The 21889-nt window shown below is 36.3% G+C and overlaps 1 protein-coding gene across 9 annotated transcripts in view; it reads left to right on the forward strand.

Moving 5' to 3' along the window:
• The window catches only part of USP3 (ubiquitin specific peptidase 3), a 107605-nt gene that overhangs the window by 33535 nt on the left and 52181 nt on the right, over positions 1 to 21889 (forward strand). For all 9 annotated transcript variants that reach the window (XM_086710886.1, XM_086710885.1, XM_086710887.1 and 6 more), the window contains 2 exons: positions 1952 to 2083; positions 20088 to 20171. In XM_086710886.1, the coding sequence (XP_086567012.1) occupies positions 1952 to 2083; positions 20088 to 20171 (216 nt within the window). The remainder of the gene's footprint in view (positions 1 to 1951; positions 2084 to 20087; positions 20172 to 21889) is intronic.

The following is a 21889-nucleotide window of genomic DNA, read 5'->3' on the forward strand; positions in this document are numbered from 1 at the left end:
TCAACTAGAAAACATAGTTTGTCAGTAGCATATTTGATTTATGTAATTTAGTTGGCCTTCACGACATCATCCTGTTTATTTTTCAAATTTTTGTGATTGTTAGAAGTCTGTGATATATACATTGATGCTTTTCCTTCTTAGACCAAATTGTCCAGTTAAAATCTAATCTAAATGAGGGAAATACTTGTTTTTTTATGTTATTCATCTTATACGTAACTGTTAACTTCTGAGTGATATATTTGAATATTACCCAAAACATTGCTAATCTTAATGTCAGCAGTAATACACTTCCTACTTTTCAGTGATGTTTTACAGTAACCATTGAAACCTCTAGTACATTGAAAGACTATAGTGTGGTGGCTAAGTGAAGTATATGTACTATGTACAGATGACCAGTTTTCACAGACTTAAAGTAATGCCTTATTATCATCATTCAGTACTGCTTTTTCTTTGATTTGGAAGGTGCTCATTATAAATAGTAGTTGTGTTTCTCGACAGTATAAATTATATAAGCATAGGAAATTGAGGTAATTAGATGTTGAACCTTTATGATGCCTTGGATTTTAAATATTGGGTGTTTCTTGACCTTTGCAACGTATGTGCGTAATATGACCACTTTCTAAGCACAGAGGTTAAGTAACTCGTCTAAGTTCACGATGTCTAGCATGTGACAAGGTTACTTTTGAAGCCAGGAAGTCTAGTTTTTGAGCTTATACTCTTAATCATTATTTTATTTTAAAATTGCTTTATACCTTTGTGGACAGAGGACTCATATACACACAAGTTTTGGTTATGTTTACTATGATGAAAAAAACAGGGGAAAAAAAACATCAAAGTTTAAGGTGAGGTTGTAGTGCCTCTGATGCTTCCAGCTTTCCTAGGGTAGAGGCTGGACCTGAAGTTCATCCTCCCTATTTACCCCAACTGTCCTACTTTCCCCAAGGTGAGTGTTGCTCCTAGTATAATTGAGATGCCTCATGACAAAATGTTACTTTAATTCTCTGAGTATGTTTATTTTGGTACCATTTAAACATTTGTTTTGACTGAGTTTTCAATTAGGCCTTGCCTTCTATAAATCGACTACTGTCTAGGGACTGGGAAATTTTGTTTTATAAGGTCTTCACAGTACTGGTCAGTTACAACATAGTACAATATTTAGGCGGAGGTTGAGAGGAATTTGGGTGTACACCATACGCATTATTTCAGTTTCATTCTGCCTTCTGTAATACATTGATTTATTAAATCTGAGTTGGAAAGTATTAGGAGATTTTTATGAATATAGTTGACCTTTGATTGTCTTTGTCCATGTAAAGAAATAAGTTTATGTAGGTTTAAGATGATTTGTACTTTCTGTTGTTTCCAAACAAACGTGTTTCCATATGAGTGGAACTAATTATTTAGGCATTCGAATACAAGATCTGAAGCCATATTGATGAGAAAGAGACAGAAGATGATCTTGTTTCCATATCTAACTTTCACCTTTTATATTAAGCAGCAGTCCAGGCATAACCTATGGTCCTTTGGGAAGTGGTTGAATGATTTAGTTTACAGAGTTCACCTTTGAGAACAACCTGAGTTGGGGGTTAGCAGTCTGAGAAAAGCTTAAACAAAGAAAAAAGCTACAGCAAAAGCATTAGCAAAGGGGTTGATAAGTGATAATGTCAATGGTACTGAAACTGATTTGCATAGATGATGCTTTTCCTTGCCTCACCCTAATCTGTGTCTAATTAAAAGTTGACTGTCATGTTTGATTGTAAAAAAGCATATTTTAAGCACTCAGCTTAATAAATCACTATCCACTTGAATGCTTTTATAGGACTGAGTACTCTTAAAAGGAGGAATTCTTTCTCATTCTAGTTTGATTATCATCTGATTTTATTGTCATCTGCTACTATTTTAACTTCCACAGTAATATTTGGGTTAAAATGAATTTTTATTTGGTTTTTATAAGGTATGTGAATGGCCATGCAAAAAAACATTATGAAGATGCACAAGTACCCTTAGCTAATCATAAGAAATCAGAAAAGCAAGATAAACCTCAGCACACAGTGTGTATGGATTGCAGTAGCTACAGTACATACTGGTAAGTATTAGTATTTTCTGGAAATGATATTCCTTACTCAGTGTGCAAATGTCTCATTTTCCTTGCTCTCACCTCTTCCCCGTCGATCTCTAAACCAGTGCTGCTGCCATTACCTCCTTTTTGTTCTGTTAGGACTCAGAGGGGATTGGAGCCATTAGGAATGCCTGTCCTTATTCATTCAGTTTTTACTCTGCATCATTGTTCCCTTCAACTTCTGGGCCTCCTTCTCTTTCCCACCCCCTCTGTTCCTTGTTCATCTCAGTAAACTGCAGGGCAATGAAAAGCATTTGTTTGTGGTTCTTTATAATTCTTTTTCTTGTTTTGTTTTTAATTGAAGAATATTATGATACAAACTTCTGTTAAAAACAAACAAACAAACCAAAAAAACAAAACAAAACAAAAACCCAAGCGTATCCTTTTACTGTCTGGGTAACATTTTGTTATGTAATCTTAAAAATGTAACTTCTTTTTAAAAAAACTGTTCTGACACTCTCTCTTCTCCCAGCACAGATCCATTCTCTTCTCCTCCTCTGTAGATAAATGTTAAGGATTTCATGTGTAGCCTTTCAGGCTGTGTTTTGTTTTGTTTTGTTTTGTTTTGTTTTGTAAATATCACATCCTTTAAAATATTAGAGTCCCTGTTCTCTCTTTGTAACATAGTATACGTATATGTTTCATATAAATGGCAATGAAAGAAGTATCGATTTTTGTGACTACTTAGAACTAGGTTATTTAGTTTACAGTAACGTTTAACAATTCATATCCATTTGTTATACTCAGAAGGTCACTGTTTTTGCAGTTTTAACTTCAGTGTTAAGCAAATGTTTGTCGTTGACTAGTAAATTATGATGAGTAATTCTTTACTTGTTTTCATCAGTTTACTCTCAGTTCAAAAGGTTTTTGACATTGAAGGGGGGAAAAAAAGCCATTTGAAGGATCCCTTTGGAGATTTTTTTTTTTGGCCATACAGCCCTTGAATGTCACATGAAAGCAGTACTGGGCGCGGATGGGGATTTAAAGTCTAAATACCACTTTTGATTCCCACTCTACTGAAGTTTTGTGCTAATCTTTTCTATATCATCCTTAGTTGGTTATTGTAGAAAAATGTCCATTAAAAGGAGGAAAGAATGGCTTCCCATCCTTAAAATTTTTACAGGTTGAACATTATTAAATTGTGGCTACTGAATAAATATCTTAAGATTTAGTCATTTAGACTACTACTGTTTCGGTGGAAGATGTCCAGACCTGGAAGAGAGAGAAGCTGGAGGTAGATAAAAATAAAAAGTTTCAATAAAAATGAAAATCTTGCCGAGATTTTGACACATGGGCTAGTGCTCAGTTTATTGTTATTTGCTGTTGTAAAACACTGCTTCCTATGAAAGTTAAGCATTAGCCAGGCTTTTAAAGTGTTCTCATTAGTTTTTCCTCTTTTCCTTCAGGACACTTACATACTAGAATGAGGTAGCTACCTAATTGACAGAACCATATTTCTTTAAGACTATTTCTTTTAGGGGCGCCTGGGTGGCGCAGTCGGTTAAGCGTCCAACTTCAGCCAGGTCACGATCTCGCGGTCCGTGAGTTCGAGCCCCGCGTCGGGCTCTGGGCTGATGGCTCGGAGCCTGGAGCCTGTTTCCGATTCTGTGTCTCCCTCTCTCTCTGGCCCTCCCCCGTTCATGCTCTGTCTCTCTCTGTCCCAAAAATAAATAAAAACGTTGGAAAAAAAAATTAAAAAAAAAAAAAAAGACTATTTCTTTTAGTGAGTGGAAATTAAGATCATTCTTTAGGTATAATATCACAATCATTGTTGTGAGTCAGATCAATCTATACATACCAGATATTGAAAACACACATTTTTCTTCATTTTCATTTAGCAATGTGCATGAAATGTTAAATGGGGAAGTTTGGAAATACAATTCAATCTCTGTGTACTATGTAAAAAGTTTTCAGTGGGTTTTCTTGCAGCTGGTAAGATTATGTGGAAACAGTAACTCTTTGAGGAAATTTAAAAAATTATCATAATGGAGTGGAATTAATATTCATAGGTCTATTTAAAAATATGTTGTATACTTCAGTGTCTTTATTTGTAAAAATACATTTGAGACTTTATGAATTTTGAAGGAATGCCTTTATTAACCAGAATTGCAATTTGATTTGTTTTATGTTGGTATAATATGCTAAAGTACGTGTGGTTTCATGGCTGAATTGGAATTAAATGGCAGATGTTTAAAAAAAAATTTTTTTTTTAATGTTTTTTACTTTTGAGAGAGAGAGAGACACACGAGCATGAGTTGAGGAGGGGCAGAGAGAGAGAGGGAGACACAGAATCTGAAGCAGGCTCCAGGCTCTGAACTGTCAGCACAGAGCCCAACACAGGGCTTGAACTCACGAACCATGAGATCATGACCTGAGCTGAAGTCGGACACTTAACTGACTGAGCCACCCAGGTGCCCCTTAAATGGCAGATCTTGGGGAATATACACCATGCAGAGCCTTCTTGGCCAATTGCCAGTCTTTTGTGTGAAGTTATACAGAGCTGCAAGTGTATGGACGCTCAGAGCTTCTGAAATGTAGGAAGGGAACTGCATCTGGTCACATTACTGTATCATTTGGGGGTTTAAAAACAAAATGCCAGGGACTCACCCTGTAGCAGGATTACATTGATGCCTTAAAAGAAATCTGTGATAGTTGCAAACTGAGAAAGCTGTACTCTAAATTAAGTTTCCTCATACCTCAGTGTGATTAAGAAATGAAAAAGGATTTCTTCTTTCTGTATGAACGTGTGTGTGTTATTTTCTAGTACACTTCAGTAATTTCACTTCAGTTTATAAATTTTCCTTGCCCATAAGTTTCTTGTGGTTAGACTGAATGATTTGCTTCATTGGTAAAATATTGGTGCATTAGTTTTAACTTTATTATTATTACCGTGGTCAAAATCTTTTTACTTTAGTTAATGTTAAAGCTCCTTTTCCATGTGCTCTGTACTCTAAAGAAGTTGAAACATGCTCTTGAGAAACATGCCATATCTTTATTTCCCCTTTCCAAGAGTCCCTGCCCTGTCTTATCTTTGCATATCCTTCAGTGAAGTTAACCACTGAACTCTCCCCAGTCCCTCCTCCCAGCTTCTATTGTAGCTAGATGTAATCGCTCTTAAACTCATAGTTCTTGGGATACTTGTAATTTCCTGCTGTGCATTAGGTTATTTGTAAATGTCCTTGGTGACTGCAGGAACCATATGTCAGATAATCTCTTCCACACTACTCAGTGTCCGGTGCAGAGAGGGCAGTATATGTTTGAAGGTTTGTATTTTGTTACGTATCTTCCAAAAATGGGGAAGGTTACATCACATCTATAATATCGTGTCCTTTGGTCATTTTGGAGGACTGAATAGCCATGGAAAATCTTTCTCCAAGAAGACCTAAATCATGGCAAGTGTGAGCTATTTTATTTACCTCCCAAGAGGGACACCTTGCTACAGCTCCCTTCACTTCTCACATAAACAGGACATCCGGAAGAAGTTCATATCATCCAAACAGAACAACATAAAATGGGTCACTGTTTCCAAAGAGGGAAAGCGACACCAAAAGGAGTAATTTTGATTTGACACAGACCTACTCATTTAGGAGATCAGTCAGCTAAACTGAGCTTTGAAGTCAAGTGAAGATTTCTATAAAAATGAAAATCTCCCCCAAAATGAAAATCACTCCCACAAGGGCTAGTGTTCACTTTTATTATTTAAGTAATTTATTTTTTTCCTCACACCCCATCTTCTCTCTCCAGTCAGTAAAAATGGAATTGTATGTGGTATACGTTCTTTTATCACAAAGAAACTAAGATTAAAATTAGGAACTTTGATTTCTTATGTAGATATTTGGAGTTAATAGTTTTTAAACACTGAACAAATAGCTTTTGACATCTGACATAGTCTTGCCGATTCCGATCCTTATCAACAGTAACTGAATTTCTGAGGATACAAAAATGTAAAAGGAATATTAAAACTAAGTTACTAGAATTTTTCTTTTCTGGCAGGTAATGTTTTAAGACACTCTTTCACACAAGGAAATATTATGAAATGTTAAGCAATTCATTTGTTTAGAAAAAAGACTTGTATTTCAGATTTTAAACACTTGTAACAAATAGTTTTAACTAAAACTAGTAAAAATAAAGCTCTTATTTGTGGACTTAAATTGATACCGAATTGTTCTCAAAGAAAATTGTGATTGACTATTAAAAAGGGGAACATCTTTTGACTATCTTTATAAACAATTTTAGTACAAATTTTCAGTGATGTAAAGATTAGAGAACAGGAAGAGTTTTGTTTATTTAAAAACAGCATTTTGAAGTTTATTTATTTATTTTAATATGAAATACATTGTCAAATTGGTTTCCATACAACACCCAGTGCTCATCCCAACAGGTGCCCTCCTCAGTACCCCTCACTCACCCTCCCCTCCCTCCCACCCCCCATCAGCCCTCAGATTGTTCTCAGTTTTTAAGAGTCTCTGATGTTTTGGCTCCCTCCCTCTCTAACCTTTTTTTTTTTTTTTCCCTTCCCCTCCCCCATGGTCTTCTATTAAGTTTCTCAGGATCCACATAGGAGTGAAAACATACGGTATCTGTCTTTCTCTTTATGGCTTATTTCAGTTAGCATAACACTCTCCAATTCCATCCATGTTGCTACAAAAGGCCGTATTTCATTCTTTCTCATTGCCGTGTAGTATTCCATTGTGTATGTAATCATTTTGAAGTTCAAAAAGAACTTTTTTAATAGAGGTGTTCTGAAAACATAAAGGGTTCTTTCCTAATAAGCTAGTACTTGTTTGCTTTTAACAAAGGATATAGATTTTCTCTGCAGGTATTGTTCTAATTTTCCAAAATTGGCCTATTTGATGGCAGTACATTAGAATTTAATAAAAGAATTTAAAAATAAGCTTGCTATGTAAATGAGTTCTTTTGAGTTTTAACTTTTCTTGGTTTGAAAAGATGAATCTTCTGTATCCATATCTAGTATTTATAATAAAACCAGAGATCAAATTTGCCTCCAAATATCACAATACTATACAAGGAAATGAAAAGGAATTTAAAATTTATTGCTGGATCCCCTGCTACTCTTTTTGAGGGGTACTTTTTGCATAGAAGTTTTTGTTTTATTTTGAGGGGATTTTTTGGTATTAGTATTATACACAACTTACCGTTTAAAGATCACTTTGTAGGGGCACCTGGGTGGCTCAGTCGATTAACCATCCAACTCTTGATTTCAGCTCAGTTCATGATCTCACACTTCATGAGTCTGAGCTCCATAGCAGGCTCTGCGTTGACGGTTGCCTGCTTGAGATTCTCTCTCCCTCTCTCTCTGCCCCCTCCCCTGCTCGTACATGTGCGTGTGCTCTCTTTCTCTAAAAATAGCATTAAAAAAAAATCACTTTGTAGCTGTAGGTTAAAAGATTGTTTCTTTACTGTTGCATAAAAAATCAGGTTCATTTGTATGATGGTTGCTTCTTGTTTCCGATTGGTGGAGAGTCTTGTGGCTTGGGAGTATTTTCTAAGTTCTTCAAGGATGGCATACGGATCTTTGTAACTTTAATAGCACTTAATAGGAATGGAAAAACAACCTTAGAGTTTTAAAGTTAAGAAAGAGAAAGTTTTCTCTGTTTTGGGTGTGATATATGTGCCATAAAATATGGTAGCATTTGAGCAATTAAAAGTGGCTAGTACAGGGGCACCTGGATGGCTCAGTACGTTAAGCGTCCAACTTCAGCTCAGGTTGCAATCTCATGGCTCATGAGTTTGAGCCCCGCATTGGGCTCTGTGTGGACAGCTCAGAGCCTGGAGCCTGCTTCAGATTCTGTGTCTCCCTCTCTCTCTGTCCCTCTCCTGCTCTGTCTCTCTCTCTCTCTCTCTCTCTCTCTCTCTCTCTCTCTCTCTCTCTCTCTGTGTCTCTGTCTCAAGAATAAATAAACATTAAAAAATATATAAAAATTAAAAGTGGCTAGTACAGGGCACCTGGGTGGCTCAGTGGGTTAAGCGTCCAACTTTTGATTTTGACTCAGGTCTTGATCTCACATTTTGTGAGATAGAGCCCCACATCAAGCTTTATGCTGACAGTGCAGAGCCTGCTTAGGATTCTCTCACTTTCCTTCTGCTCCTCCCCTGCTCTCACGCATGTGTGCATTCTCTCTCTCAAAAATAAATAAACTTGGGGCACCTGGGTGGCGCAGTCGGTTAAGCGGCCGACTTCGGCTCAGGTCATGATCTCGCGGTCCGTGAGTTCGAGCCCCGCGTCAGGCTCTGCTGACTGCTCAGAGCCTGGAGCCTGTTTCAGATTCTGTGTCTCCCTGTCTCTGACCCTTCCCCGTTCATGCCCTGTCTCTCTCTGTCTCAAAAATAAATAAACGTTAAAAAAAAATTTTTTTTTTAAATAAACTTAAAAAAAAGTAGCCAGTGGGACTGAGGAATGTTTTGTTTTGTTTTATTTTAATTAATATAATTTTAAATCACCACATGTGGCTGGCAGCTATTATCTTGGACAGTTCAGCCTCAAACTATTACAATTTAACATTGATATATTTTAATGTTATAAATCTTTCAAAGCATTTAGACAAAAATCTGACAGAAACTCCAAAAAGAAAATAAGTCAGTTTCACAAATTAAAATAGTTGCAGATGATTAAAACTTAAAGCAAATATAACCCAGCAAGATGTACCAAAAAGAAAAATTATACAATTAGTTAATTTCATGTGAAGTCTGTGGACATATTCATTATTTGTATCAACGTATTTCATAAAGAACCCCCAGTTATTATATCATTACAAGCAAAAAGACATTTATAAATAGCCATTTCTGAATTTAAAAATCCTAATAACATTGAAACAAAAGGAAATTATTAAAATATCACAGTCTTCTAAAAACTAAAGAAAAAAAGGAAGCATCATGTACTAAAGCCATTTCCATTAAATCAGAAACAAGACAAATACCTTTTAAAATCATTTACATGCGGGCTGCCAGGGTAGCTCAGTCCTTTGAACATCCGACTTCAGCTCAGGTCATGATCTCGCAGTTCTGTGAGTTCAAACCCCACTTGGACTCACCTGCTGTCACCTCAGAGCTCTGTCCTTGTCTCTCTCTGCCCCTCCCCCTCTCATTCTTTCTCTCTCTCTCTCTCTCTCTCTCACACACACACACACACACACACACACACACACACACAAATTTTAAAAACCGTTAAAAAATGAAAAAAAAAAAAGATCAGGGCACCTGAGTGCCTCAGTCGGTTTATCATCCAACTTCAGCTCAGGTCATGATCTTAAGATTCCTGAGTTCAAGCCCCATGTTGGACTCTGTGCTAATGGCTCAGAGCCTGGAGCCTGCTTCGGATTCTGTGTCTCCCTCTCTGTCTGCACTGTACCCCCCCATCCCCCTCTGCCTGTGTGTGCGTGCTCTCTCTCTCTCTCTCTCAAAAATAAATAAATATTTAAAAATCACTTACATGATTGTCAGTATTATTTAGCATTGTTTTGGCAGTTCTAGCCTTTGAAGTAAGACAGTAAGTAAATGAGATAATTAGTATTAATATTGGAAAACGGGAAAAATTTTTTTGTTTTCAAATTACATAATAGAATGCCCAGAAAATTCACGGAAACTTTAGTAAAAAACAACTAGAATTAGTTAAGAAATTTTGAAATGGTGATATATCATATACAAATAATAATAGCTTCATTAGCAGTTATCAATCAAAAATGGAAATACCCAGGGACAGCTGGGTGACTCAGTTAGTTTTGGCACAGGTCATGATCTCATGGTTCGTAGGTTCAAGCCCCGCAGCCGGCTCTGCACTGGCAGTGTGGAGCCTTCTTGTCTCTCCTTCTCTCTCTGTCCCTCCCCCATTTGTGCTGTCTCTGTCTCTCTCAAAATAAATAAATAAACTTAAAAAAAAAAAAAGGAAATAAAGAAACAAACAAAACCCCAGCGTAATGGCAAAAACTATAAACTATATGTAGGAATAAACGTATTAAAGACACAAAGCAAAGACATAGATCCTTTGTGAATAAAATTCAGTGTTATAAGCAGTCCTTTCCTCCCCAAATTTTTACCTTCAAAATTTTTACTTGAGAGTCTAATTTGCCTAATGATTTTCAAACATATGTGAACAGGAGTGTCTGGGTGCCTCAGTTGTTTGAGTGTCTGACTTTGGCTCAGGTCATGATCTCACGTGAGTTTGAGCCCTGCTTTGGGCTCTGTGCTGACAGCTGAGAGCCTGGAGCCTGCTTCAGATCTCAGATCCTCTGTCTCCACACCCCCACACCCCCTCCCCCCCTTCCCTTGCTCACGCTCTCTCTCTCTCTCTCTTTCTCAAAAATAAATAAACATTAAAAAATAAAAACATAATGTGAACAGCATCCAGAAAAAATCACAAGAGCAGATGTGTTGCTCTTATTCAGTAAATATCCATTGAGAACCTACTCTGTGCTAGGAACCTAGTTTTTTTAGTGCCAGCAGTCACCAAAATAATGCCCTTGAGGGGATGAAAGAAAATATAGGACTTCTATTAAATGTTTTTATTGGGGTTCCTGGGTGGCTCAGTTGATTATCGGACTCTTGATTTTGGCTCAGGTCATGATCTCACAGTTTGTGGATTTGAGCCCTGAGTTGGGCTCCGTGTTGATGGGCTCTCTCCCTCTCTCTCTTCCCCTTCCTCATTCATTTGCATGTTCTCTCTTTCTCTCTCAAAAATAAATAAACCTTTTAAAAAAAGTTTATTAGGGGCGCCTGGGTGGCTTGGTCGGTTAGGCGTCTGACTTCGGCTCAGGTCATGATCTCACAGTCCGTGAGTTTGAGCCCCGCGTCGGGCTCTGTGCTGACAGCTCAGAGCCTGGAGCCTGTTTCAGATTCTGTGTCTCCCTCTCCCTCTCTGCCCCTCCCCTGTTCATGCTCTGTCTGTCTCTGTCTCAAAAATAAATAAACGTTAAAAAAAAAAATAAAAAAAAAGTTTATTAAAAAAAAAAGCTCTGGCCAGCATTTCATATACCTGCTGCTGGTAGTCTTTAGATTAAGTGGTCATGTGTCATGAACTGTACACAGAATGTCTTGAATCAGAGCTTCTTGTGTGGAGTCCTCACCCTTGTTCACCTTTAGCATTTTGCAGTTTATTGCAGTCTGCTTAGTTACATGGATTTACTTAGTTTTTCCAAGTCAACCCTCATCACATGATACACTGTTTAAATGATTTTTACCAAATGGGGCACTTGGCTGGCTCAGTTGGTAGAGCATGCAACTCTTGATCTCAGGATTGTGAGTTCGAGCCCCACATTGGGTGTGGAGGCTACTTAAAATAAAAAAATAATACAAGAGTTTTTTACCAAATAAGCCCTGCAAGATAATAATGCAAATACTAGTGAACAAGAAAAGGGAAAGCTAACAGACTTTCCCACTCTGAGCTCATCAAACACAGGAGAAGATAAAAATATTGGCTATCTAATAAAAACACAGACTAATCAGATCCGATAAGTTTGGACAGAAAGCTTAAGCTATAAGAAGTATGAATTTGTATCTATTATCATTAATGTCAACTTTCACCCTGTGTATATTATACTTTGAGATATTAGTTTAATCATAGTGTGAAGATATCATGAATAACAAGACATTTTCAAATAGTTTATTTTACCTCCAGCTTATTTTAAGATGTTTCTTTTTTATATTATGCACATTAATTTAGATTTACTTACATATATGTGATTTCTTAATACAGACATATAAATATATTGGGGGTAGTTTTGTGGTTTACTTTTTAACTTGATTAGGTGCTGATGAAACTAATTTGGAGATTTCTTCTTAATAGATGAGGGTTTTGCCTTTTAGAATTAGAGGGGGCATGTAATGCAGGAGTGAAAATAGGGAAGAAAGAAGTGTTTCTAAAGTTAGAATTGGGGCGCCTGGGTGGCTCAGTCGGTTAAGCGTCCGACTTCGGCTCAGGTCATGATCTCGCGGTTCGTGAGTTCAAGCCCCGCGTCGGGCTCTGTGCTGACAGCTCAGAGCCTGGAGCCTGTTTCAGATTCTGTGTCTCCCTCTCTCTCTCTGACCCTCCCCCGTTCATGGCTCTGTCTCTCTCTGTCTCAAAAATAAATAAACGTTAAAATAAAAAAAAAATTTTTTTTAAGTTAGAATTAAAAAAAAAAAAAAAGCCAGGGAAAGAAAGCACATACGGAGATGACCAAAAGTGAGGAATATTTTTGTCATTAAACAAGTGAATGGTGCTACATGGAAGATACTAAAGAAAGATAAGGGAGTTGATATATATGGGATGAAAGCTTAAATCTAAATGCAAAGCATGTAACACTGAAGTGAAAGGGAAGATTGGGAGGGAAAGGTGAGAGAGAAGAGAATGAAGGTAAGGCTAACATTGTGGGACCATCAAATACTATAGCTTAATTTGGCTGTAGTTATCTGTGGATTTGAAAGTCACTGTATAAGGGGGTGGGGTGGGAAAGATCATACCAGAGGAAATAACCAAAGTAGAGAATAGAATGTTAGTTGAAATAGAGGAGAAAAAAGATCGATTTGGGGGAGATTTTATAAACAGAAAAGTAGAAAGGATTAGATATGATTAGATGTTAGAAATTAGAAATAAATGAAAATCTAAAAGTATACACATAAGGAATCAATGTAATCAAGAAATTGGACAGTTTTATTTTGCTCTTTATTAGAGTAAGCAGAATGTGAAATAAACCTCTGATTTTATCCATTTTTTACCTCCCTAATTATATAGTAGTATAAATAACATATTTTTTTATGAAAATTTAGCTGCTACTTGTATATTCTTTCAGTGCAAGGTAGTAAAGTTAATTATTATCTTAACATCAGTGTACATGTAATTCCATACTATATGCTTAATTTCTTTATTAACTATTGGCTTAAAGTAATTTGAAACTATTTAGAGATCATTTTTGGCTGAGGGAATTTGGATTTGAGAAGAGTCTTTACATAGCCAAGATGATAGTGTGGTTTGTCTTAAGGTGTTAGAAATAAAGAAAGATACCAATCCCCTTCCTGCCTTGTTTTTTTATATCCTATTTCTTTATCTAACATCACTAATATGTTGCCTGATATGATTTCTAAGTGTTATTTTTTATCTTTAATGCTCAAGTTACTTACATTTTCTTAAAAAGTTCCTTTTTCTAAATACAAAAGTGGACCTTTTCCTTATCTGACAAATAGTCTATTAGAAGTAGAACTCATAGCCATCTTTGTACTTTCTTGGAAGTTCTTCTCTAAGCCTGAAATAGTCATGTGATGCTTTGATGAATCAAAAAAAAAAAAAAAGAAGAAGAAGTAGAGCTTATCTTTACTTGAAAAATCACCTAAAATCACTAAATAAGAACTTTCTTAATTGTAAATTTAATAACCTAAAAATTGGTCATGTAATATTGGTGGTTCTTGACTTGTGTTTGTTACATACTTGAAGTCCTATGTGTATGAGGAGATGCTGAACCCAGGCCCTCTTCGAGAGAAGTACTCATCAAGTTAGTTACCTGAACTCTGACCAGCTTTCTCCTTTCACAGTTTCTCAGTGACAGCAGTATAGAAAGAAGAAAAAGAGGAATACAACTCTTTATAGTATTATTTCAACTACATTTTGTGAGCCAGGTGTATGTTCACCTTATGACATTTAATCATATTTTATAACATTTATTTCAAAATGGGAAAAGCATTCCGAGTTTCAGAGGACCAATCTACAAGCTTTTGAAACCCATCCTACAAGTTAAGTACTTTTTTGTACTTCTTTTTCTGACATAATCTTCTTGAAGGGAAAACCAAGGAGAGTGGCTGGTTTTTTTTGTTTTTGTTTTTGTTTTTTTTAGGTGTTTGAGGTAAGTATAATTCTGACCGATTGGCTTCAACACAGTTGTAAACCAGAAGAGATGTTTAAATTTTATTTTTTTTAATATATTTTTTCATGTTTATTTATTTTTGAGAGAGAGAGAGCACGCAGGCAGGGAAGGAGCAGGGGTGGGGGATGGCGGAGAGAGGATCCAAAGTGGGCTCTGCGCTGACACTGTAGAGCCTGATGCAGGGCTTGAACCCACAAACTTTGAGATCATGACCTGACTGCTTAACAGACTGAGCTGCCCAGGCGCCTCCAGAAGAGATGTTTAGAACTTGTTTACTTTTTTTTGTTTTAAGCTTATTTATTTGGGGGGAGAGGAGTAGAGAGAGGGAGAGAAGAATCCCAAGCAGGCTCCGCACTGTCAGCGCAGAGCCCAACACAGGGCTGGAACTCACAAACCATGAGGTCATGACCTGAACCAAGATCAAGAGTTGGATGCTTAACTGACTGAGCCACCCAGGCACCCCAGAACTTGTTTACTTTAAATCCTTCTGTTTGCCTTGGGACTTTTTAATACCAATATTAGTGGGATAGTTTCCAGTTTGAAATCAGTGTCTTCAGCTAGGACTAAGGCAACCAGACAACATTTAAATTCTCATTTATATCCTACTTTTGCTACTTGTTATCTTTCGACCTCTGGGCCAGGGAGGAAGAAGAAATCAAAAGGAGTTGGGGCAGGTAGAGAAGCCTGTGCTGTGAGGCAGCTCTTGGTTACACAGAGGAAGGAAACTAACAATTCTTGATCTCTGCCACATGCCAGGCACTCTTAGAAGTTTTGACCTATAGAAGTAGGTGCTTTCCTTTCAAAATGTCGTCATCATCATCATCATCATCATCAAATAATAGTGGTAAATTATTTCAGTTATCAAATCATGTGGTAAATTCAGAGAGTATAAAAATTATAATCTTAAAGGTAAGTGTCCTTAGCGACTGTAAGAAAACCTAAAATTGGCTCTTGAGAAATAGGGGCCGTTGTGAAAACATTAAAAAAAGTTTCAAACCAGTGAAAACAACACCAGACAAAACAAAAATGATTTCTTATAGTTCAATAAAGTTAAATTTGTTACCCCTTTATGATATTGGGTAGTAATATAGAGTATTAGAGCGGGTAATATCCTAGATACCCTTTAGATTAGCAGTGCTACCACCAGAAATAATACAAGTCATACATGTAATTTAAACTTTCCTAATAGTCACATTAAAGCAGAAGAAATAGGTGAATTGATTTTAATTGTATATTTTATGTAACCCACTTGTTCAAATAATGTGTCAACTTGTAATCACCATAAAATTAGAGATCGTTTGTATTCTTATTTTTACATGAAACCTTCCAAATCCAGTGTATATCTTACACTTACAGCACATCTCCATTCAGATGCTAAATTTTCATTAGAAATGCTTGACTTCTATAAAAATTGCAGTTAAAAAAAGTAGATTCTAGGGGTGCCTGTGGCTCAGTTGGTTGAGTGTCCATCTTCAGCTCAGGTTATAATCTTACAGTTCATGAGTTCGAGCCTGCATCCGACTCTGTGCAGACAGCTCAGAACCTGGAGCCTGCTTTGGATTCTGTCTCCCTCTCTCTCTGCCCCTCCCCCACTTGTGCTCTGTCTCTTTCTCTCTCAAAAATAAACATTAAAAAATTTTTTTAGGGGCGCCTGGGTGGCGCAGTCGGTTAAGCGTCCGACTTCAGCCAGGTCACGATCTCGCGGTCCGTGAGTTCGAGCCCCGCGTCGGGCTCTGGGCTGATGGCTCAGAGCCTGGAGCCTGTTTCCGATTCTGTGTCTCCCTCTCTCTCTGCTCCTCCCCCGTTCATGCTCTGTCCCAAAAATAAATAAACGTTGAAAAAAAAAAAAAATTTAAAAAAAAAAAATTTTTTTAAAAACCGATTTCATAAATTGGTGATGATTCATAGCATTTGCACATATATACTGAACAATTTTAATAACCACATCCATGATACAGTCTCCTTCAGAACACAGATATTTTCAATATGTATCATACAGTGGAATAAATACAAGGGAATTTTAGTAAATTTTTTATAGTAAAAAAAATTTTTTTAAGTTTACTGTTTTGAGAGAGACAGAGTGTGAGTGGGGTAGGGGCAGATAGAGAGGGAAGAGAGAATCCCAAGCAGGCTCTGCACCATCACTGCAGAGCCTGATGCGAGGCTCAAACCCACGAACCATGAGATCATGACCTGAGCCAAGATCAAGAAAAGGACGCTTAACCAACCGAGCCACCCAGGTGCCCCATAAATTCAGATTTTTGATCTCACATAGCTGGCCCATTGTCTGTCTTGATAGAAACTTTTTCCTATCTACAGTCGTTTGAGACAAAACATACCCACAGTATTAATTGGTCAGTATCTCTTGTGAAACTCATGTAAAGCTAAAAATAAAAGTACTTGCAATTTTTCAAATGTTGAATTGATTGAGTTTAATTGTTAGAAAAGTCCTTTATTCACTGACACTTGCTTGGTGGGTCAATTTAAGATCTTTTACATTTTGGGGGTGCCTGGGTGGCTCAATTGGTTAAGTGTCCAACTCTTGATTTTGGCTCAGGTCATGATCCCAGGATTGTGGAATTGAGCCCTACATCAGGTTCTGTGCCACGCGTGGACGTGGAGGCTGCTTAAGATTATTTCTCTTTTAGAAAAAAAAAAATTTCACATTTTGTAAAATCTCTTTTTAATCTTTTCCTCAAATTTTAAATCCTAATTCCCTTAATGAAATGCTAATTTTTTTTATCTCTTCTTCTAAAAATGGTTTTCTTTCTTGAGCAAGAATCTAGGCCATTTTATAGTTGGCCAAAATTATAAGCTCAGATCCTTTACTAATCATTGAGACATTTTTTTGTTGTATGTTTAATTCTGATTTCATGAACTGCTTTAAGTTTTGTCTGTTGAGAGGCAACTTCTTATTAAATGAATATGCATTTGCTGAAGGTGACTCTTAATATTGTCTACTCCATTATCTTGAAACCTTTTTAATATAACATTCATTTTGCTCTGCTGTAACAAATTGTAATTGCCATCCTTTGTAAAATTTGTGACATAACTTCTCTACTTGATACTGCCTCATTAGTGTGCCTTCATGTGAAAGTTAAAATTTTTTTCATAATTTTTAAGCTAGAAAAAAATTTTTATTATAGTTAAAATAAGTATTTCAACTTAACTATCAATTACTGTTTACATAACAGTAACTCTGCTGTCTGTATAAAATATTCACATAAACATTGCAGTGCTGCATTGTCGCATAGAAAAATAACGAACTCAACCATTCTGTTGACATAAACCAGATTGGTAATATGCTAATGTGTAATACTAGAAATGACACATGCACCCATCATGTGATGTAATAATAAAAATGAAACATAGTTTTACCAAAACCATAAAATTGTGTTTAGTGGAAAAGTATTTTGTAAAAATACTTTAGATGTTAAGTGAAATTTTGTATCAGTTAGAATTTTTTAAAAATTAAAATTCAATTATTCAGTTGCATCAGTCACATTAGCACAGCTGTAGAATCTTGAGCAACTTATTTAATTTTTTTTAATGTTTATTTTTGAGAGAGAGACAGTACGAGCGGGGGCGGGGGGGCCAGAAAAGGGGAGACAAAATCTGAAGAAGGCTCCAGGTTCTGAGCCATCAGCATAGAACCCGACACGGGGCTCGAACTCAACCAACTGGGAGATCATGACCTGAGCTGAAGTCGGATGCTTAATGGACTGAGCCACCCAGGCACCCAGCACCTTACTTACTTTAAGGATGAAAGTTCAGAGAGATGAAGCAACTATATCCAGTTAAGCCAGATTTATTTAGAATGGAGCAAAAGCATAAGTAAATCTATATTTCAGTATATGAAAGTGTTACTTTAACAAATGTTATTTTATATTCTAGGCTAAATCCATATTACACCAAAAAGAATTACTTTAATAAGAAAAAAAACCCAGTTATTTAGTTTAACTGGACATAGTTTGTTTAAACAGAACAACAACTTTTTTGTAGAGGTTAGAGTTTCCAGTTAGATATTATTAGATATTATGGCTTAGGGTAAATGTATGAAAAGTGATCTAAATTTACTCTTAGACGTTGCTCCCCAGTTGAACACTAGCATTTAATATTGTTTTTGTTCTGAATACTGAGTATTTTATTTGTAATACATGCATAAATTTATGTAAACATAAAATGAAAATGTAAGGAAGAATGTAGCAGTGCAATTTGATTCTTCAGTCAATGCTTAAGCTTCATGGAGGAACCAAGTGATTTAAGCCCAGATTCATAGAGTAGACCTTAACCCTCTTAACCTTTATGCTGAGAAGAAGCAAGGAATTAAACCTTTTCACTAATTTAACTTTGTATGTTTTTATCATAAAACTGATAAAGAATTATTCTCCTGCCATTGCTGGTTCTTTGGCCATAGAAAAACACTCCAGGATGTAAAAGGTAGCTTTTGCTGTTTGTGTACATGTTAGGAAACTTGGAGAATACATTAGAGACTCATGATTGACAGCATAGGTAGTCAGTTAATGGGGGAAGGGGTGTTAAATAATTACATATATGTTATTATTTTAGAGTTTTCAAAAGCATCACTTGAAATTTTAACTTCTGTAAATAAGAGACACAAGCCATGCTTTTGTGTGTGTAATCTTTTTTTTTTCATTACTCTCCCCCTTTTCTTCTCATTTTTTTTTTATAGACTGATTACAGACATGTAAGAAATGTTTTTTGGATTCTGCTGAAATGACCTAATTTTTAGTAGTTGCTATGCATTCAAAGTTTAATTCGCTCAGAATGGCAGCATTATTGTCATTATTCTTTGGTAGTTAAAATAGTGGTTTTATACAAAGCTGCTATTCAAAAGAACATATTGGTATTAGCTTGTAAGGTTTTTTGTTGTTGTTGTTAAAATTGACTTTATTCCAGGAAAAAAATTGAATGCTAATGTACAAGGTAATGTCTATTACATGAGTCCTTGTAATTGCTTACTGACTTGCTAAAAACACACAAAATATCTGTTTTGCTTCTTAATTTTTTTTTTTTTTTTAAATATTTTTTTTTAATTTTTTTTCAACGTTTTTTTATTTATTTTTGGGACAGAGAGAGACAGAGCATGAACGGGGGAGGGGCAGAGAGAGAGGGAGACACAGAATCGGAAACAGGCTCCAGGCTCCGAGCCATCAGCCCAGAGCCTGACGCGGGGCTCGAACTCACGGACCGCGAGATTGTGACCTGGCTGAAGTCGGACGCTTAACCGACTGCGCCACCCAGGCGCCCCGCTTCTTAATTTTTAACAGTGTTGATTTTTTTTTTTTTGAGAGAGAAAGTGCATGTGGGGGAGGGGCAGAAGAGAGGGAAGGAGAAAATCCCAAGCAGGTTCCATACTCAGTGTGGAGCCCAACGTGGGGCTCGAACTCATGACTATGAGATCATGACCTGAGCTGAAATAGAGTTGGATGTTCAACTAGTTAAGCCACCCAGGTGCCCCTCACAGTATCAGTTTTAAAGAACACCTTAACATCTTTCTTCAAAGCAGTTATCAGTTTCCTAAAAGGTGTAGCTGCTGTTTATTTTTGTTTTCTAGCACCTCAGAATGAAGATTCTTCTCAACCATCTGAATTCAGTTTATTTTAGTTAAATTGTTTTAAATATATATCTTTTAGTTTAGTTTTTTTTGTTTTTAATTTATCCCTACCTTTTCCCTATTCTTCACTTAAATCTTTCCTCCCTGCAAATTCCCATTATTTTGAGTTGGGAAATATCACCTGAAAGCTTTAGGCTTGAGGCTATGTGAATCGACTTGGTGCTTTTTATTTTCTGTGTATTATGCACCACTAAAAAGAATGTAACACCTGTAGCAGCTTATTTTGTTTTTGAAGGAGAAATTGAAGAGTAAAATTTGAGTAAAAATGTGAAAAGAAGCTAGTGATCATTGCCTGCATGGCTTTTTTTAAAAGGCTTTTAAAAAACATTCCATTGTGGATTCCAAGTTCTCTTTAAACTTACCACTGACAGTAACTGCCTGCAGAGCCATGTGATCATCTTGGCAGCAGCCAGGCCTTTTAGTGATTTCATTACTGTGGTTTCCTCAAGCTCTTTACACACATTGATTAATATTTTTCTTGCAGTTATCGCTGTGATGATTTTGTGGTTAATGACACCAAGCTGGGACTGGTACAGAAAGTCAGAGAACACTTACAGAACTTGGAAAAGTAAGTAATAGGCTTTGGGAAAGGAAGGGAGATAGAATGGGGTTGAGGGGTTGTTTAGAATTTTTGAGTGGGATTTTTCTTAATGAGTTCCATAACTTCCATCATGTTTTTAGTGTGATTGAAATGTTAGTGAAGTAAACTTTGGGTTTACTTTGGATATCTGAAACTGTGCCCATAGTTAATGGTCATAACTGAGCATTTATTTCATTTAATATTTATCATAAGTTATAGCCAAGAGTCGATGAGCCTTTTTTTTAAGTTATTACCCATCAGTGTATGTCCACACATATATACATATATACATATATACATACACACAATGGAGTATTACTCGGCAGTCAAAAAGAATGAAATCTTGCCATTTGCAACTACGTGGATGGAACTGGAGGGTATTATGCTAAGCAAAATTAGTCAGAGAAAGGCAAATATCATATGACTTCACTCATATGAGGACTTTAAGACACAGAACAGTTGAACATAAGGGAAGGGAAGCAAAAATAATATAAAAACAGGGAGGGGGACAAAACAGAAGAGACTCATAAATGTGGAGAACAAACAGGGTTACTGGAGGGATTGTGGGAGGGAGGATGGGCTAAATGGGTAAGGGGCATCAAGGAATCTACTCCTGAAATCATTGTTGCACTGTATGCTAACTAATTTGGATGTAAATTTTAAAAAATAAAATTAAAAAAAAAGTTATTACCCATCAATTTATAAGCTACTCAATTTATTTGCAAGGGGAATTTTGGAGGTGTAAGGAAAGGACATAAAATGATAGAAAATCATTATAGAGTTACCTTTGATATTCGAAAATCCTTGTCAAATGTTTTATGAGGTCTTCTTAGAAGCACTAAAATTTATGCATTATTTTTAAGGGAAATTAGGTTTGTTATATTATTGTCCCTTTGCACCTGTATGATAGCACAAGATCTTATTTTCTTCTTTTCCTCTTTTTTTAAAAATTTTTTTTAATGTTTATTTATTTTTGAGAGACAAAGAGAGGGACAGAGCACGAGCAGGGGAAGGACAGAGAGAGAGGGAGACACAGAATACGAAGCAAGCTCCAGGCTCTGAACTGTCAGCACAGAGCCTGATGCGGGGCTCAAACTCACGGACAGTGAGACCATGACCTGAGCCGAAGTCGGATGCTCAACCAGCTGAGCCACCCAGGCGCCCCTCTTCTTTTCCTCTTTTGTGAGGGGCTGTGTCACTTGAAATTACAGTAACTTGTGAAATGCTTTGCCATCATAAAGAAATTACAGTACTTATGTGAATAGAATTTTTTAGCTCTAGCAAGATAGGTTGTTATTCAGATAAAACTCCCTGAATCCAAAATTGAAGCAATAAATAGAAATCTAAACAGTGATGGCTTTGAAGCTGTACGAATAGAAATGGCTCTGGAATGGCTGCTGATACTAGTGAAATTTGTACAAATCACCCCTAGTCATCAGGTACCATTTATTTTATTTTGGCAGTTGATATTAAAAGCTGTTGTATGAACATACCAAAACTAGGTGTCCCTTAGGAAACTTAAATGTAAAGGCAATACAATATTTTTAAATCATATAATGAGAGAAAATAGCCTGAGGTCTTTGAGTAAAACATGGTATAGTTTTTATTAACTGAAGTCTTTATGCATGTCTTACTGACTAAATAGATTATAAAGCTGATAAGGGAAGAATTGATTTCTTTAAAATCTCAACTAGTTAAAATACTTA

The sequence above is a fragment of the Puma concolor genome, chromosome B3 (assembly GCF_028749965.1).
Source record: "Puma concolor isolate L17-30 chromosome B3, mPumCon1.1.hap2, whole genome shotgun sequence".
Taxonomy (NCBI): domain Eukaryota; kingdom Metazoa; phylum Chordata; class Mammalia; order Carnivora; family Felidae; genus Puma; species Puma concolor.